The sequence below is a fragment of the Microtus oregoni genome, unplaced genomic scaffold, assembly GCF_018167655.1.
Source record: "Microtus oregoni isolate MIOR12 unplaced genomic scaffold, Mior012 000001F_ref0000356, whole genome shotgun sequence".
Taxonomy (NCBI): domain Eukaryota; kingdom Metazoa; phylum Chordata; class Mammalia; order Rodentia; family Cricetidae; genus Microtus; species Microtus oregoni.
The window spans coordinates 7,407,300-7,424,756 of NW_024543060.1; the positions used below are offsets into that span (position 1 = coordinate 7,407,300).

General features: G+C 45.4%; 1 protein-coding gene across 3 annotated transcripts in view; it reads right to left on the reverse strand.

Moving 5' to 3' along the window:
- Dock5 (dedicator of cytokinesis 5) overlaps positions 1–17,457 on the reverse strand; it is a 174,844-nt gene that overhangs the window by 55,876 nt on the left and 101,511 nt on the right. For all 3 annotated transcript variants that reach the window (XR_005975585.1, XM_041663816.1, XM_041663826.1), the window contains exons 13-22: positions 16,363–16,488; positions 13,295–13,419; positions 11,811–11,909; positions 9,422–9,494; positions 8,467–8,570; positions 7,322–7,505; positions 3,912–4,009; positions 3,585–3,674; positions 2,213–2,313; positions 966–1,100 (exon numbers count right to left, since the gene is read on the reverse strand). Coding sequence is in view for 2 of the 3 variants with exons in the window: in XM_041663816.1 (XP_041519750.1) it covers positions 966–1,100; positions 2,213–2,313; positions 3,585–3,674; positions 3,912–4,009; positions 7,322–7,505; positions 8,467–8,570; positions 9,422–9,494; positions 11,811–11,909; positions 13,295–13,419; positions 16,363–16,488 (1,135 nt within the window). In the remaining variant the exon portion in view is untranslated. The remainder of the gene's footprint in view (positions 1–965; positions 1,101–2,212; positions 2,314–3,584; positions 3,675–3,911; positions 4,010–7,321; positions 7,506–8,466; positions 8,571–9,421; positions 9,495–11,810; positions 11,910–13,294; positions 13,420–16,362; positions 16,489–17,457) is intronic.

Here is a 17,457-nt window from a genome sequence, read left to right on the forward strand (position 1 = left end):
TCTACAAACCCCAGTTGACATCCACTTTCTTTTTCTTGTTTCAGCAAACACTATCACTGCCCACCCCAACCTCAAGGTTGTCTAGGGTCCTTCCCATTCTATCGCTGCCCCATTAAGTCCTATAGCATCCAGTCAGCTCTTCCTCCTGAATCAACCCAGCGCTCCCTTTGCATGGGCAGTGGAGCATGGTGTCTCACCTGTGAGCAGCCTACCAGGGGCTACTCACGTCCATTCTCAGCCTTGTACAATCGATTTCGAAACAGGAAGTGAGATGATCATTAAAAAGCTAGAGATTATTATCTCATTAATCAAACTCCCCCGGTGCTGCCACCACACTTGGGTTAGACCCGAGTTCTTGGCTTATCAAAGACATGCCTCTAAAAGTCATTGGGGTGGTTTGAAAAAAAATGCCCCCCAAAAGGAATGGCACTATTCGGAGGGGTGGCCTTGTTGGAAGAAGTGTGTCCTTGTGAGGGCCGGCTTGAAGATTTCATGTGCTCAGGATACTGCCCAATGTGTAGGTCGACTTCCTGTGGCCTCTGAGTTGTGATGTAGCACTCTCGGCTCCAGCACCACATCTGCCTGCATGCTGCCATGCTCCTCATCCTGATCATAATGGACTAAACCTCTGAACTATAAGTGAGCCACTTCAGTTAAATGTTTTTATTTATAAGCGTTGTTGTGGTCATGGTGTCTCTTCACAGCAAATAAAACAAAACAAAAACCTAAGACAGCCATCATCACCAGTCAAGACTTTTAGAGCAAGCAGCATATTGAGCCATTTACACCATGAGTCCTGGATGCAGAAGGACCTCACATGGACCTTCTCCAGTGGTCTCCTATAAAGACATGAACTTTGCCTATCCTATAACCAATCAACTGCTCACAAAGCTGAATACCAATGAGCATGAGGAACAAGGGGATGTAGGTGAGTGCCAGCAGCATCCTGTTACTGGGACCATTACCTCAAGTAGAGCACTCGCGACTGGATGATGAATCGAAACAGGTACTTCAAGGCTTTCAAAGCAGCAAAGAGCAATTCCGTCTTGCTAGGGTCATCTGCGTTAGCCACGTAAAAGTTCAGTACCTTGGAGAGTTTCCTAAAAAAAGGCAAGAAAGTAATACTGCCACGGGCAGTACTGCTCAAGAAAGCGATGGCTGTAAACTGAGAAGCACAAGGCCCAGCTTTCGAGTCCACCCTCTCACATATGCCTAGGCAGGCAAACTAACTGCTGTCTTGTTTCCACATCTGTCTAGCTTTGACGCTTCCCTTCTTGGAAATACTGGGAAAACTTGGGAGTAATTAACTCCTCAAGGCACAAGTCTCCAGTGGTGGAACTGAAAAGAAGGATCAGGAGATGACAGAGCTGGAGCTAGGGGCTGGCTCAGTGGTTAAAGCTCTCGTTATTCAAGCAGCAGGCGTGAGAACTAGAGTTTGGAGCCCCACAACTCAAGTGGATGCCAGGTAGTCTTGGGGCTCACCTGTAACCCAGTAATCAGAAGGCAGAGACGGGGTTCCCAGAAGCAAGTCATCTAACTAAACTAGCTACACCCACATGTTTTGGGGTAGTGGTCCAAGAAGATCAGCCTTGGACCTTCAAATGCCAATGAACTTACAAGTACACACATATACACACACACACCATACATGTGCAACCATATACATGCACACACAGGCACACCACATACACAAATACATGAAAAGATAGGTGGGGAAGGAATCAAAAGGTTGTATGTGGTCTACATCAGGTGTGTTCTGTAATCACTCTCCATTTTAATTTTTGAGACAGTTTCTCTCTGGAGCTCACGAACACAACGGAACTAGCTAACCAACGAGCCCTAAGGATTCTTTTGTATCCTCAGCTCCAGTGCTGGGATTGCAAGCACACATCACCATACTGGGCTTTTTACGTGGGTCCTGAGGAATCAAACCCAGGCCCTTGCACAGCAAACACTTTGCTGACTGCACCATCTCCCCAGCCCACAATCTGGGGTTTTAAGAAGGAAAATCCTGAAGGAAAGAATGGAGTCCAACACCTTGGTCTGCCAACATATTTTCACATTATTCAAACAGCCTCTTTCCACGAAGATGCTGCGAACACGGTCCCACCCTCCAGTCACACTGACTGCATGAAGGTTCCTCTTGTTTCTCAACTCTCCAGCCCCAGGAAGAGAACCCCAACAACACTCCAGTGCCCCAAGTCATACTTACACGTGTGCTAGGGTGGCGCTGAAGTGCTTGTATATGTAGGTCTCGAGTACAGGGTTAAAATGCTGAAACTTGATGTCCCCTATCAGCGAGATGATGAAGACCTGCCAACGGTGGCCAACATTAGCAGCAGCTCTACACGGCCCGGACACCCTGCCCACGCACAGGAGTCTAACCTCTAGGTGCCTTTCCTTTCTTGATTGTTGTTCCAGCATTTCCATTCTACTATTCAAGCTGAGGTTAAGCATCAGGGTTTACATTTAACATAGTCAGATTATATGTGTATGGCATATTGCTATGGGTCATACATAGCCACTGGTTGTGGGAAAGCTAACGTCACTAAGGGGTGCTCAGGTGACTTAAAGCACAGAAGAACACAGGAGAGGGTGGAGGAAGATGGAGAAGGTGGTTTGTGGGAATCAGAAACGAACATGATTTCCCATGAGTCGTCCCCCCCCCATGCTGAGTATGACTACCCCATGAATGTCAGAGTTCAGTCTCCCCGTTTCCTCTCTATGTGTCACCTTAAGTCTATGGAAGGCACACAGGATGAATGTGTATAAAAGTGGCACTTGGGACTGCCATCGATGCCCAGGGCCAGCTGCCCTGTCCCACTGGCTTACCTCCATGGTCTCTGGTCGGCCTCTTTCCCCCCACAGACAATGACTGAAAACAGTTCAAGGTGACGCCATTGCCTGCTCCATCTTCCAACATTAGCCCTGATCCGCTGCTAACAAGACCAGGTCCCTCATGCCGGTACACATCACACATCTACAATCTACCTGCCTCCTCAGCCCCAGTCCTCAGGGAAAATCCTGCCCTAGACTCCTCAACAGTGAGGAAAGGAGGCCTGGCTTAGGTGTGTCTGGTTCCTCCTATTCAGAGGACATCCCCTGCTTTTCCCAGTTTCCCTTTGTTAAGTATCATTGTTCTGATTCCTGTTGTTAAAATAGGCTTAAAACACTGTGTGAAAAACTCGTCTGCTAGGCTGCCTAGGGTTCATCGGGACACAAAGCTTCATCTCCGATGGTGAAGGCAGCCTCCCTGACATGGCCGGACAAGGACATACATCGGTCCTTATCAAAGGCTTTGCCTGGAGAGTGGTCTAAGAAGCTCATGTGCCTGCCAGTCTCTTAATGTAATTAGACCCATTGTCTTCCCTAAGGAGAAACTGAAAGTGTGTCAAAGAGGTGAGATCAAAGAGAAAACAAGAGCTCAGAAGAGAAGATGTCTGTTCCTAAGTGGACTTTTCAGAGTTTAGGCTAAAGAAATACTCAGAGAGCTGTATACAAATAATTTTGCTTGATGGTATTCATGGTTATTTAGAAACGAGCTGTCAAAGAACTAACACTGGTTAATATGCTAAACGGCTTACCAGTGCATCAAACACAAGGAAGTCGTAGGTTTCGTTGTCTGACATTTCCATCATGATGTTAAAAAGTGCGTCGAGGGTATCCTGTAAAAACTGCAGGTGAGAGAGACAGAGAGGTCACTCAGGGTTCATTCTGCTACATGCTGTGGAGAAACAAGCGAAGAGTCACTGGGTTCTAAGAGAATAGCTGTGAATCAAGTATTTTCGTAAGGTTGGCACACTGGTTTGGCCATGCAGATACTAAGTTTTAGATTTCATGTTGGGTTAACTGGAACGGTTGAACTAGCGAGACATTAAGGCATACTTGCGGCTGCGCACACACAGGCATACCTTAACAATCTCTCCTCCCTCCACTTCCATCAGCTTCTTCAGGTTGTGTTTAATGTTCTGAGAGTTGGAGCGCCAGTTTAACAAGCCAAGCAGGTCCACTGGGAAGAACACAAACCGCAGACATTAGAAGACATCACTATGGAATTTTCTAGAAAAGATGACTGCTGCCAGACTAGGGAAATGGCTCAAGGGGTGAAAACGCTCTTATGTAAGTAGGAAGACCTTAATTCAGACCTCGAGAACCCGCATAAGTCTGGCTGCAGGAGAGCATATCTAAAGAGCCCAGTGCTCCTATGATGAGACAGTAGCAAACATGAGACCCTGTCTCTAACGAAATGGGTGAGGACTGACATCCAGGGTGTTCTCTGACCTATACATATACAATGTGCCACATGTTTGCCTGTACACACATGAACACACGCATACCATATACACACAAAGATTTTTAAAAGTTAACTGCCCTTCATGGTAGCTATTTAAGAAGTACCTCGGGTGTTACTGCAATTTATTATTTCTCAGATAAATCAAAGAAAACTTTGCGATCCTCTTTAGTCCCTCAAGGGAGGAAAAAAAATCAGCTACTGATGTACAAGAACACAAAATGACCACTGACTGGAACTCATGTTTCTCAAACGATGACGTCATCATTAGAAAAGAAAAACTTAGACTTCCAGTTTCTAATTTCCTGCCTGATAGATGTCCATGTCTGGGCAGATTCCCAGGGAGGGAGCAACACACAACACATCAGTTCACTCTGACGTCACAACTGTACAGAGGAGAGAACAGGCTTTGTGACACTAAATCACTTGCTTTAGGTGGGGCAGCGGGGGTGGGGTTGAATTACAGTTTGATCTGATCCTAAACATGACAGCTATCAAATGCAGAAATCTAATGAATTTCGTGATTAGACTTCTCCTAGATTAACACTCTCCATGTATGCCAAGTATTCAAATAAGGGATATTCAGCATGTACTATTTGTTACTCTTGTTTTCTTCTTCTTCTTTTTTTTTTAAGATTTATTTATTTATTCTGTATACAGTATTCTCAGTACTCTGCCTGCAGGCCAGAAGAGGGCACAGATCTCATTACAGATGGTTGTGAGCCACCATGTGGTTGCTGGGAATTGAACTCAGGACCTTTGGAAGAGCAGGCGATGCTCTTAACCACTGAGCCATCTCTCCAGCCCATTCTTCTTCTTTTTTTTTTAAAGATTTATTTATTTATTGTATATACAGTATTCTGCCTACATGCATGCCTGCAGGCCAGAAGAGGGCACCAGATCTCATTACAGATGGTTGTGAGCTACCATGTGGTTGCTGGGAATTGAACTCAGAATCTTCAGATGAGCAGCCGGTGCACTTAGCCACTGAACCATATCTCCAGTCCTGTTACACTTGTTAAAAAGATGGAGCAACCAAACCGCAGGAGGTCACTGCAGAGCTGGGACTGACAGAGGTCATCTAGCTCTAACTAGCAGAGAATAACAAGCTTACCATGCCATTAACTACGTTTTAAAACTCAGTATTCAGGCTGGGCGGTGGTGGCGCACGCCTTTAATCCCAGCACTTGGGAGGCAGAGGCAGGCAGATCTCTGGGAGTTCGAGGCCAGCCTGGTCTACAAGAGCTAGTTCCAGGACAGGAACCAAAAGCTATGGAGAAACCCTGTCTTGAAAAATCAAAAACAAACAAACAAACAAACAAAACAAAACAAAAAACTCAGTATTCAGTAGCCACATACATTTTATTATTTAATCAAACTCTAAAATTTAAATGGACTCCAGCTACCAGCCATTTGGGCTGTTTCCAGTGTGTCCGCATTGTAAATCTGAGAAAACATTCTCACACGTAAGTGCTGATGCACTCCTCATGAGTGCCAAGTTCAACATCTAGCAGTTCCAGGCAGCGTCCGTGATGACTACACCTTTACCCTCTATCGGCAATGTATTACACCAGCACCCCTGCCACCCCCAGTTAGGCCTATGAGACTGGCACAAGTCTGTTGTGTCTTCTATGAAGCTAAGGAGGCTTTCGGCCTTAAGTGAGTTTGCTTTCCCACTAGGTTAGTTCTGAACCTCACTCTGTTGAGCTCAGAGGCCCAAGCTGAAGCAACACCCTTATTCTCTAGCCAGCCATGATTAGTCAAAATCAACCCGATACCCAGATATCGAGTTCTTCTTAAGAGCACAGGATCTGAGTCCCTAGGGTGCTTTCCCACTGCAGGACACTCTCCTAAGACAGTGCTCCTGCTCTCCTGTGCCAACCCAAATCAGCCTCATGCTTTCAGGCCTGGTCCTGTGCACACTAGCTGGGTTATGGACCTGCTAAGGGAAGACCCCTGGGCAGTAAATTCTGAGCTTGCTGGTCAGCAGGGCTCCTTGTACGTGGCACAGGTTCAATGAGTAAATCAAATGCCACGTTAACTACAAGAGGTTAAAACGGATACCAAAGATTTTATGAGAAACAAATAGAACCTCATTTAAACTATGCTACTAATTTTGTGGAAAATTCCTGGTTTCCTGAAACCATGGAAGGGGTAAGACTAGGAGAAAGAGGAACTCCATGAGGCACGGGGCTCATATTTATAAGCACAGCACTTGGGAAGCTGAGACAGGAGGATTACTACTGGTTCTAGGCCAGTCTAGGCTATACAGTGAGACCCTGGTCCAAAAAAAAAAAAGTGACAGAAGTAAGTTGCTCTCTACCATCCCCGTTTAGGCAAGGGACTGATTACTGCCGGATCTGCCTCTCATCACTGACTTTTCCTGGGCCATCCAGTACAAAAAACAAACAACATTCCCAGCATTACTTTGGATGCCTGGAAGGCAGGTACCATGAGATGTCTGAATTCCACCTATTCACAAATATGCTCAGGTTTTCTGATATGAAAAAGAATTTGTGATGACAACTTATTTTGTCAGCTTGACAGGATCTAGAGTTACCCGGGAGACAAACCTCTGAGTATATATCTGTGAGAGAGTTTCTAGATTGTGCTAATTGAGGCAGGGAACCCCACTGAAAATGTGGGCATTATCCCCGGCTCAACAGAAGGCAGAAAGAAAGTCAAAAGCCGAGCAATAGCACTCATCAGGGTCTATCTACTTCCTGACTGTGGCCAGCAGCCTCAGGGCTCCCTTGTTGTCCTCCTCTGCTCCCCTCCATTCAAACTGTGATTAGCCAAAATGCACTTTCCTTATTCACATTGCTTCTGTCAAGCATTCTGTCCCAGCACCCAGGGAAGTAACTAACACAGCACCCAGAACATCACCACAGAAGCAGAGGGCAGAATCCAACTGCTAAGCATCTTCTTTTAGAGGACCTGGAGCCACATGTTCTAGCACCACGAGTCTCAGCAAGAAGCCTAGGAGGACCAGATCAGGACCATCTGTGCCCATGGGGTCCCCACACCTACCGTTCTGAGTGAGCTTTGTAGAGCAAATGAGGGTGGCGATCTGGAAGCTGTCCTTCGTGCTGTCCTTGCTGGGTGTGAAGACGGATGGGTTCTTGGATGCCTGGAGTTCTTTCTCTTCCATCTCTGCTTTGGTCCCAGGCAGGGTCAGATAGTATTTAGCATCTTCCATTTTCTTGTTATCACCCTGTAGAGGAAGCAAGTTAGAAAAAGCAGAAACTGGGCAATATGACTCATACACCAATAAGAAAAACGCTCCCCAAGAAGAACATGACCATTCTTAGTAGGAGATGTGTGACTTTATCAAATCACATTTATAATCCCCTAGAATTTAGACACTCTCTTCCGACAGAATTTGCAGAAGAAATAACTTTATCATGGAATAATAATGCAGTAAGTTATGAGCTACAAATGAGAACCCATTCTCTGCCAGAAGTGAATACATGCATTACAGAATAGGTTGAGTTTGATCCTCTTGAACTGATACAAGGACATGTGTATACGTCATTGGGCCAATGGAGAAAGGAGTAGCTAGCTCCCTGTGGATTCTGAAACTATTCAGGGACTAAAGACATGCTAAGGAAAGAGAATGTGCATGGGTGAGGCACAACTCAGACGAGCTGCCTGCTATGCATCAGCTGCGATCTGCCAAATACTGCTGGGGAACTGAGATCTCCCGGTATGTACTTTAAACTCTAAAGTCTCAGTAGGCGTAGGACTCAGAATAGTGAGCAAGGAAAAGCAGCAGGGCCCAGACAGTAAAGAAATGGGGCCTTGGTTACAGTGGTATGAAAGCCACATACATGACACCTTGCCAGGTTCTAGCCAGCCCTCCACTGTCTATGTCATGGATGATGGACAACGGGATCAGGGCCCCACCCATTACTAATAAGGACCAAGGCACACCCTCTACCCTATAGGGAGATGCTCCTGGAAGACTCAACAGTCATGCAACTCACTCTTCCACCAGAGGTGCTAAAACCACAAAGTTATGACCAGGGGCCCTCTAGACTTTAGAGGGCGGACACATTAACTTTCCATAGATTTCTGAAATTAATCATATAAATTCCAAACAAGCCTGAAAAACCACATTCAAAGGGAACAGGTGTGAACTGAGCCATTCTGATGTCAGGGTCTATGAGCATCACCTTATATACCACCAGATCATGCCTCCCGTCCCGCAGGGTGGTGCCATCCGTGTTCATCAGTTTCACAAAGGCCACCCCAAAAGCTCGCTCTGATTTATCTCTGGCTGAAAAGACAGAAGGACATGCCTAAGCCATCGGGATGGACACCAAGAGGAGACGGCTGTGCAGTTAATTTCACATTTGCTCTGGGGTGTGAAGTTCAACTACAGGATAATAAACATAGGCCAGCAGCAAGCTTGTCTATGTCACAGCTGGTCCCAAACTGAGAATGCCTGATATTTCACATATGGACTATTTTCTATATTGCCTGATATATAAGACCACCATCTACTGAATCAGAATTGTGGTACTGACCAATCTCAGTCCTATCAATCAAAGCCATGCCCAACATATCTATGTAGTTTGGTCCCTTTCTCTTTCCATGCCCTGTTCCTACCCAAGGCCAAGGCATGCTCACCTACCAGTTTACCTCCGTAAATCCTTCCTCCTATCTCCACACCTTTGCTATCCAACACTTTCTCCACACAGTAGGAGGGAGAACTCTCAAATAAGGCTCATTTATGGTCATTCCCCTGCCTTAACTCCTTTAATGAAGCTGGAATTTGGTGACTTGTACTCCTAACTCCAGCTGCTTGGGAAACTGGGGCAAGAAGAATGCAAGCTGGGAGCCACCCTGGGCTACATATTGAGACCCTGTCTCAAAAATAAGCAGCTACAAAAGTATAGGGCTAGGGATGCAGCTTCAAGGTGCAAGGCTGTCACTCACAGGGCTGTGGATTCAATCCCAAACACTCGGAAAAAAACAATACACTATTCTATTTTCCTGATACCTTATGAATTCTGATCTCAAATGGGCAATTTTTTCACTTTTTCAAATTCTTTTCAAACTCACAAAGCATGTCAGGAAACAGTCTATGGTGAAATGGGAACGCGCGCCACAGCCCTCCTAACTTACATTCTTGAGATGATCTGTGTCGGAAGGTGAACCTGATGTGGCAGCGTGTGACCTCCTCGATGGCAATGAAGACCTGCAGGAAGGGGAGGAATCAGAAGTCACAGCTGACTTGGGGTCAGGTCCTCCCAACTGTAAGGCATGTTTCTGACGCAGGACCATACACACGGATGGGGTACAGCATGATGTCTTGACTCTGCATACATTCTGCCCTGTTCCAATCGGGATAATTAGCCTGTCTACTGCTTGAAGTCTTTACCATTTGCTCCAGGTGACCATATACAAATCCTTCCTCTTAAGTATTCTGGCCGGGCGGTGGTGGCACACGCCTTTAATCCCAGCACTCGGGAGGCAGAGGCAGGCGGATCTCTGTGAGTTCGAGGTCAGCCTGGTCTACAAGAGCTAGTGCCAGGACAGGCTCCAAAGCTACAGAGAAACCCTGTCTCGAAAAACTAAAAAAAAAAAAAAAAAAAAAAAAAAAAAGTATTCTGAGAAAAAGGGACTTAGGTTTGGCTTTTGAATCTTATCTCAGCACAAGTTCCTTCAGAGAACCCAGACTTCATTCTTAGAGCTATTCTGAGGCAGAAAGAATCTCAGAGGGAGACCATTCTGCTGTTTATCATAGTTTTGAAGTTTAGACACATTATGTGCCTGGCATTCAGAGGAACAAGACCTGGATTTTGAGGTCTACATAGGACCTTTCCAACTGGAGGTCCCATTCAGATATAATGGTGACCACTATCTATAAGAGAAGGGAAGATAAAATACTAGGTTGGAGAAGTTTTCTGTAATAGAGAGTAGTACAGTAAGTTACAGAAGACAGTGTAACATTATTCATGGCTAAAACCCAGAGGAGTTTACAAAGCCTGAGATGAGTAGCTTTAAAAAACACAATATGCCCAGGAGTGGTGACATGTGCCTTTAGTCTCATGTGCAGGTGGATCTAAGTTCAAGGCAAGCCTGGACTTTTTGGCAGTTTCTAGGATAGCCAGATGCTGTCGGACAATGGTCTTGTACCCTGTAAAGATTTGTCACTTCTACTGGTTTAATAAAATGCTGATTGGTCAATAGCCAGACAGAAAGTATAGGCAGGGCGATCAGGACAGGAGAATTCTGAGAAGAAAAAAGGTTTAGTCTGCAGTAATCATCCAGATGCAGAGGAAGCAAGATAAGACTACCTTATTGATAAAAGGTACCAAGCCACATGGCTAACACAGACAAGAATTATGGGTTAATGTAAGATGTAAGAGTTGGTTAATAAAAAAGCCTGAGCTACTAGGCCAACCAGTTTATAATTAATGTAGGCCTCTATGTGTTTCTTTAGGACTGAATGGCTGCAGGACTGGGCAGGACAGAAACCTCTGTCAACAGTCAGAATTACAGAGTGAGAACTAAAAAAAAATCACAATATAAATTCATATGAACAGCATCATAAAAAAATACAGACTATAGAAGAATGTGAAAAACAACTGCTTCCTGAGATATGAAGACAATGTTTCTGTCTGTGGACTTTCTGCTTAGACCCTCATAGAACCTTGTCAACCTCACAATAGGTGCTGCTGCAGCCCCACATTCAGAGTGACCTGTTTTAGGTTGACCCCAAGGTGTTGAGGGACCTCAGGAGTCACTTCCCTGGGGCTACTACCTTCTGGGGAAGAGGTCACGGCAATATCCTACTCTCCTGTCTAGTTTTAAGGCTACTGGGAGCCTACAAGGAGATGCAGGATCTGAAAGCACCTTGCAATTCACGAAACCCTTCCTAACAGTGAAGAGGCCCTGAACATGTGGGCAGGGGCCAACAAGAACAACACAGGAAGCTGATGGAAGAGGGCGAACATCTTTGCTTGTCTGCAGCATCTTGACAGTCCGCCACCTTCCTACAACCATTCTCTATATATTTATGAATGAGAATATGCTTTCAGAATGGTGGGTTTCTTAAAAATAGATTCTCGAAAAACCAAAAAAAAAAATAGATACTCGAAAGAATTCTTAACTGCCAAGTTAGATTTTTAAAAGGGGAGTTCCGCTGGGCAGTAGTAGAGCACACCCTAAATCCCAGCACTTGGGAGGCAGAGGCAGGCGGATCTCTGTGAGTTAGAGGTCAGCCTGGTCTACAAGAGCTAGTTCCAGGACAGGCACCAAAGCTCCAGAGAAACCCTGTCTTGAAAAACCAAAAATAAAAAATAAAAATAAAAAAATAAAAGGTGAGTTCCTTGAGAATTTCATATAATGTATTTTGATCATATCCCCGCCACCACCATCCCAGCCCATCACATTCATCTCTTACTACAGCTTATTTGAAACATCCAGATACGGTAAAAAGGATTTGGGATTTAAGACAGGAATCTAGACAAGAGTCAACAGTGGAAGGTGCTAGAAACAGAGTTCTCACCTTGACAGTCTCGTACCAACAAGGCTGCTTGACTTGGTAATACACCACCGATTTGTACTCCGAGACGCCTTCGTAGCCAGCACCGGGATGAATGGCTTTCTTTGGTTGGAAAGACACAATTAGAAGATGATACTAGGTGAAGAAAAATACGGCTAGAGAAACATGTTTCTGAATATCTAACAGCCAAACCACAACTCAAAAGCGGAGGTGTAGTGGACCTGAGGAGAGCCTGACGGCGCTCATCCTCCTTGCACTGGAAGCCTTGATTCTGAACACGCAGCAGGTGCACTTTGTACCCGGCGTGCATTACATCACACCATACCACCAAACGCGCCTCGACCACCTCAGCCCCAAGTACTGCATGCTATGAACTGCAGTGTTTTTTACTGGACATCAAGTTTCCTGCTTCTAAAGAAACATAACGGCTGAATAATGCACAAGGACTGAATACTTGGGGAGCATCATTCTAGGACATCTAGGCTTCAGGAGCCTAGACTTTGACTTGTAGATCCCAAAGCAATTAGATAGGGGGGCGACAGAGGCCTCCTGTGGCCACTGTGACTTCAGAGTTAAGATGTCCTTGCTTATATGGCCGGAAAGCAGCCAGAGTCCGAGGAACTTTTGACTGAGTCAGCATACCCGGCTCCCATTCTGACTCTGCCTCTAATGTCTGCATTTCCCTACAAAAGAACTTCACTCAGGTGTAGGTTTCTAATGCCTAACACTGGAAATCACCAATAGCTGACCTACACCCAAGGGTGCCTGCCTTTAGCTTCACAATGCTCCTTCATGTAGGTGACTGTTGGCGCGACTGGCCCAGGTAATGGCAGTGTGCCTTTCAAGACATTTGGGACACTTTTGCCACTCCGCTCAAGCTTGAAAATGTCAAAGAACCGGACAACCTAAAGTTAAGTGGCCTGTAATATCTCTGCACAGGGGAAGTATCAAAATAAACTTAAATGGCTCCAGGTGTAAAACTGTCCATGAAAAATCACAACTCTGTCAGGTTTTATGTATTTTCCTTATGAAAAAACATTGAGCGTGCTGGCGCGTGCCTATAATCCCAGCACACAGGAGGCAGAGGCAAAAGGACCACAAGTTTGAGGCAGCCTCAGCTATCTAGCAAGTCCCTTCCTTAAAAAACAAACAAAGCCAGGCAGTAGTGGCGCAGGCCTTTAATCCCAGAACTCGGGAGGCAGAGGCAGGCGGATCTTTGTGAGTTTGAGGCCAGCGTGGTCTACAAGAGTTAGTTCCAGGACAGGCTCCAGAGCTACAGAGAAACCCTGTCTCGGAAAAAACAAAAACAAAAACAAAAACAAAACAAAACAAAACAACAACAACAACAACAAAACCCAAAGAACAAAACCTCAGAAAAGAAGAGCTAAACCCCAAGATGAGGAGCACTGACAGAAGTCTGAACGGGAGCCTGTTGCCACTACAGAGCAAGTGTGACGGCGGTGACATTTGTGGGGGACTCTGCGTACCTCCAAAAGGCTGCCGTCTTCATCAAACACAGACATGGTGACCTCCACGTTCTTAGGTGTCTTCTTCTTCCCCTTGTCAAACTCCCCGTGGATCAGGGTGACGTAAATATCATTTCGAACATCCCCTGCAACATGACAAGCCTCTGGTGAATGCTGCTGACAACTCTCTCCAAAGTTACACGATACAACTCGCAGAAGATAAACTAAACAGGAAATGGTCTGGTGGTGACGACCTATTCATTCCACGGAAGTCTTTTTCTGCTCTCTCGTTCCACCTTTACTAAGTATCCAGATGTCTTTGACATACATGTTTTAAAAAGATTAAGTTTTTTTATTAGTGTACACACACATAAATATACATGTGCCTGCCACAGCGTGAGTGTGGGGGTCAGCGGACAACTTCTCTGGAGTCAGTTTCCCCATTCCATGTTCTTTTTTTTTTTTTTTTGGTTTTTCGAGACAGGGTTTCCCTGTGGTTTTGGAGCCTGTCCTGGAACTAGCTCTTGTAGACCAGGCTGGTCTCGAACTCACTCCATGTTCTTTTTGAGGCAGTGTCTCTATTGTTACTTCAACAGCTGCCCTGCCCTCGCAAGCTTCCAGGCAATTCTCCCGTCTCCCGTCTTACTGAAGGAATGCTGGAATAACAGATATGAGCCCCCACACCTGGCTTTTTACATGGATTCTTCAAATCATCAGGGTTGTGTAGCAAGAGTTTTATCCATTGAGCCACCTCAGAGACCCAATTCTTTTCAATAGTAATTCCTTGTCACACTTAGGAAGACATGTCTAATAATATGCACATATTATACATTGCTAGGCTGTCCAGCAGATTTTTAATAGTGTCTTTCAGGCCCCTTGTTTCTGCAGGTAGCTGAATGTGGGCATGGTTTCTGAAAAATACAACCCAGGAACACTAGCAGTACACTCACGGGGACAGGCAGTCCCACTGTGAAAGCAGTAATCTGTTAAAAGGAAAGAAGAGCGTGAGAAAATTGGGGGTGGAAAGAGTAAGCCAGGGTCGTGATGGAGGAAACAGATGGCCAGATGGTCTGAAGTCCAAAGGACTTGGTGCTAAAGATGGGGACAAAAGACAATCGACAGATATATGTCAAAAGAGTGTCCCCTCACCCAGGGACAGAATAGGGTTGACAGAGAAAGCTAACCTATTAAGGGCTGAACTGGAGTTTCCTCCATTCATTTGTTGAAGTCCAAGGCCTTCAGAATGCCTGTATTTGGAGACAGGACATTTACTCAAAAGGTAACTAAAGCGAAATTGGGTCATTTTCTAATCTGACTGATGCCCTTATAAAAGGAAATGAGAGCACAGTCATTGAGAGAGATAGCTGTCTGCAAGCCTAGGGAATCCAGGCAAATGCCTTGGCCTTGGACACGCAGCCTCCAGAAAGGTGAAAGAGTAAATCCCCACTGTCATGGGCCCTTTTCTGTGGTGTTTGTTCAGACGGCCCTTGGTAACTAAAGTAGGGTTTAAGGACCAGACACTGAAGAATGACTAAGGAAAACAGAAGGTGCCTGGAAAAGGTCCCAGTGGAATGGATAAAGGGAACTCTGGTGTCCCTGGTGGGAAGAGAAGGCAATGTTCAGAGGAGGGAATGACCAATCATCAGGGGCAGCTCAGGCTGACCTCTAACTCATGATCCTCCTGACTCACCCTCCACAGTGTCCACAGTGGTCAGATTACAGGCAGGCAGGCACCACTCAATCAAGCTAGCCACTTCCTGCCCTTCTCTCTCTCTCTCTCTCTCTCTCTCTCTCTCTCTCTCTCTCTCACACACACACACACACACACACACAATCTCTCCCTCCCTCCCTCTTTCCTTCCTTCTTTCCTTCCTTCCTTCCTTCCTTCCTTTTTTTCTTCTTAACTGTTAGGAAGAAAACCCAAGATAAAGTCAACGTGTCAAAAAAATACATTTCTCTAGCTTCAGATTCCTGTCTTGCCTAACAGTAAAGCCGTCTTTACAAGAGAATACTGTCGACAGCTCATTGTTTGAGCAGTGAGACAGCTGGCTGTAGCAATGCACGACTATAGTTCTAACAACCAGAGACGGAGGCAGGAAGATGGATTCAAGTCCAAGTCATCCTGGGCTCACTCTGAGAACATGTCTCAAGAACCAAACTGTTCTAAACAGTAAAAAAAGCAAAACATCTCCCACAAATGCTGGTGAGTTTATAGTTGGGTGAAAACAGGTTTGCAATGGATGAATAATGGATGTCATTTTATGAAGAAAGACACAACCGCCTCCCTTTTGCAGAAATTCTTACTCTTCATGCTATGAGTGTTCATTAAAACACCCTTCACACTCAGGCAATGTGTGTTTAACAAGCTACCGCTCCCTTTAACTTTCTAAAGGTGAAAAAGGACCCCAGTTACTCTCAAAAGATCTGTTCTCATGTAGTATGCGGCAAGTTGGCTTTCTAGAATTTTTCAAATGTGATATGACTGGCTGTCCACAAGTCTCATTACTACATCAGTTCATAGGATTATTAATCCAGTTCCTCAGAGTACAAGTCCCTTCGACTACTGTCGATACTAAAGAACTAATGTGTGAAGTTGGCGGACTCAGGAGACTACAACTGCAGGTCATTTGGCGAAAAGCTGGGATCAGAGCACGAATGGGGAAATCGTTGGGCGAATGGGCAAGCAGAGCATCTCACAGAGACGGAGCTGAGCACTGGGGCCCAGCATAGCTGATGACATGAGGGGGAAAAGCGCTTGTCAGTGAAGTAGCAGCTTAATCTCCTGGACTGCAGACCCTGGATCGCCAGCTTGCTTTCGGAGTGAAAAGTCAAGTTGGGGAAGCATGTGTGCAGAACAATGGGAAAGAGTGAGCTGAGAATGCTGGGTGATACTTAACGGTGTTTTCGTGATCCTGCCCCTTGAAAAGTCTTTTAGGATGCTGCAACTCCCTGTCACCAGCTTCTTGACGCCATTGACCCTAAATGATGTCCTCTTAGGGACCCAGATCACCTCAACTGTCTGAACAGAGGTAGTCCTTCCTTCTGACATGAAAAAGAAATATAAAACAGGACTCAAGAGAAACGTGTACCTGGCAGGATTATTTCTGGAAAGCCCATTTTCCGAGCAATGGCTGTGCATCTGTCCACCAGGTGTGAAAAGTTCTTCTGAACCTGTGTGAGATCACCTGGCAGTAACTTTAAGGATACCCAAAGACCTGTAAGGAAAAAAAAAAAGATGCTCTTCCGGTTCTCTGTATGATCTTTGCAACACACACATAGAAGCTTGTGTGAGACCAACCAGACACCTCATGATAAACATAAACCCTCCCAGGGTGACGTCATTTCAATGACACGTCCTTCAAACTCACTAGCGGACTTGAGAAGTCAGCAGAGACAACTGACTTCAGAGGAGAACAAGGAGTAAGGATTATCCTAGCTGATACCAAAGTACGTTTGTTCCAAGCCGAAAAGCATGCATCCGTCATGGTAAAAAGGATACAGACATCAGCAGAAACTGTGGGATTACACACACAACATGTGGCATCTTAAGAAGTGACGGCAGAGGCGGGAAAAACCACGAGTAAAGAAATGAGTTTCGGGGCCTAGAGAGATGCTGCGATGATGAAGGAAACTGGCTGCTCTTCCGGGGACCCGAATTTGAATCCCAGCACCAATGTTGGGCAGCTCACAACTGTTCGTCACTCCCAGGGAATCTGGTATCTTCTTCTGGTCTCTGTGGGCACCCGTACATGTGGCAGATACTCAAACACCCATACAGACATAAACGGGAATAAATAACTGTAAAATATTTGAGAACTAACCTTTTAAAAAAGGATTTATTTGTTTTTATTTTATGTGTATGAGTGTTTTTGCCCGTATGTGTGTCTTGTACCACATGCATGCCTGGTGCCCAAAGAGAGACCTGGAGTTACAGATGGTATGAGCTACCATGGGGGTATGGGGAACGGAACCCAGGTCTTCTGCAAGAACAGGAAGTGCTCTGAACTCCTGAGCCATGGCTCCAGCCCTGGAATTAATCCCTTATTAAAGCCAAAGAAACAAATTCTAAAAGCAAAATAATTAACCACATATAAACTGGAAGTTTTGATATACAAAAAAATGTTAAAAGCTATAAAATGATATCAGTGACAAAGATCCTCACAAAGAAATGTGACATGCCAGGC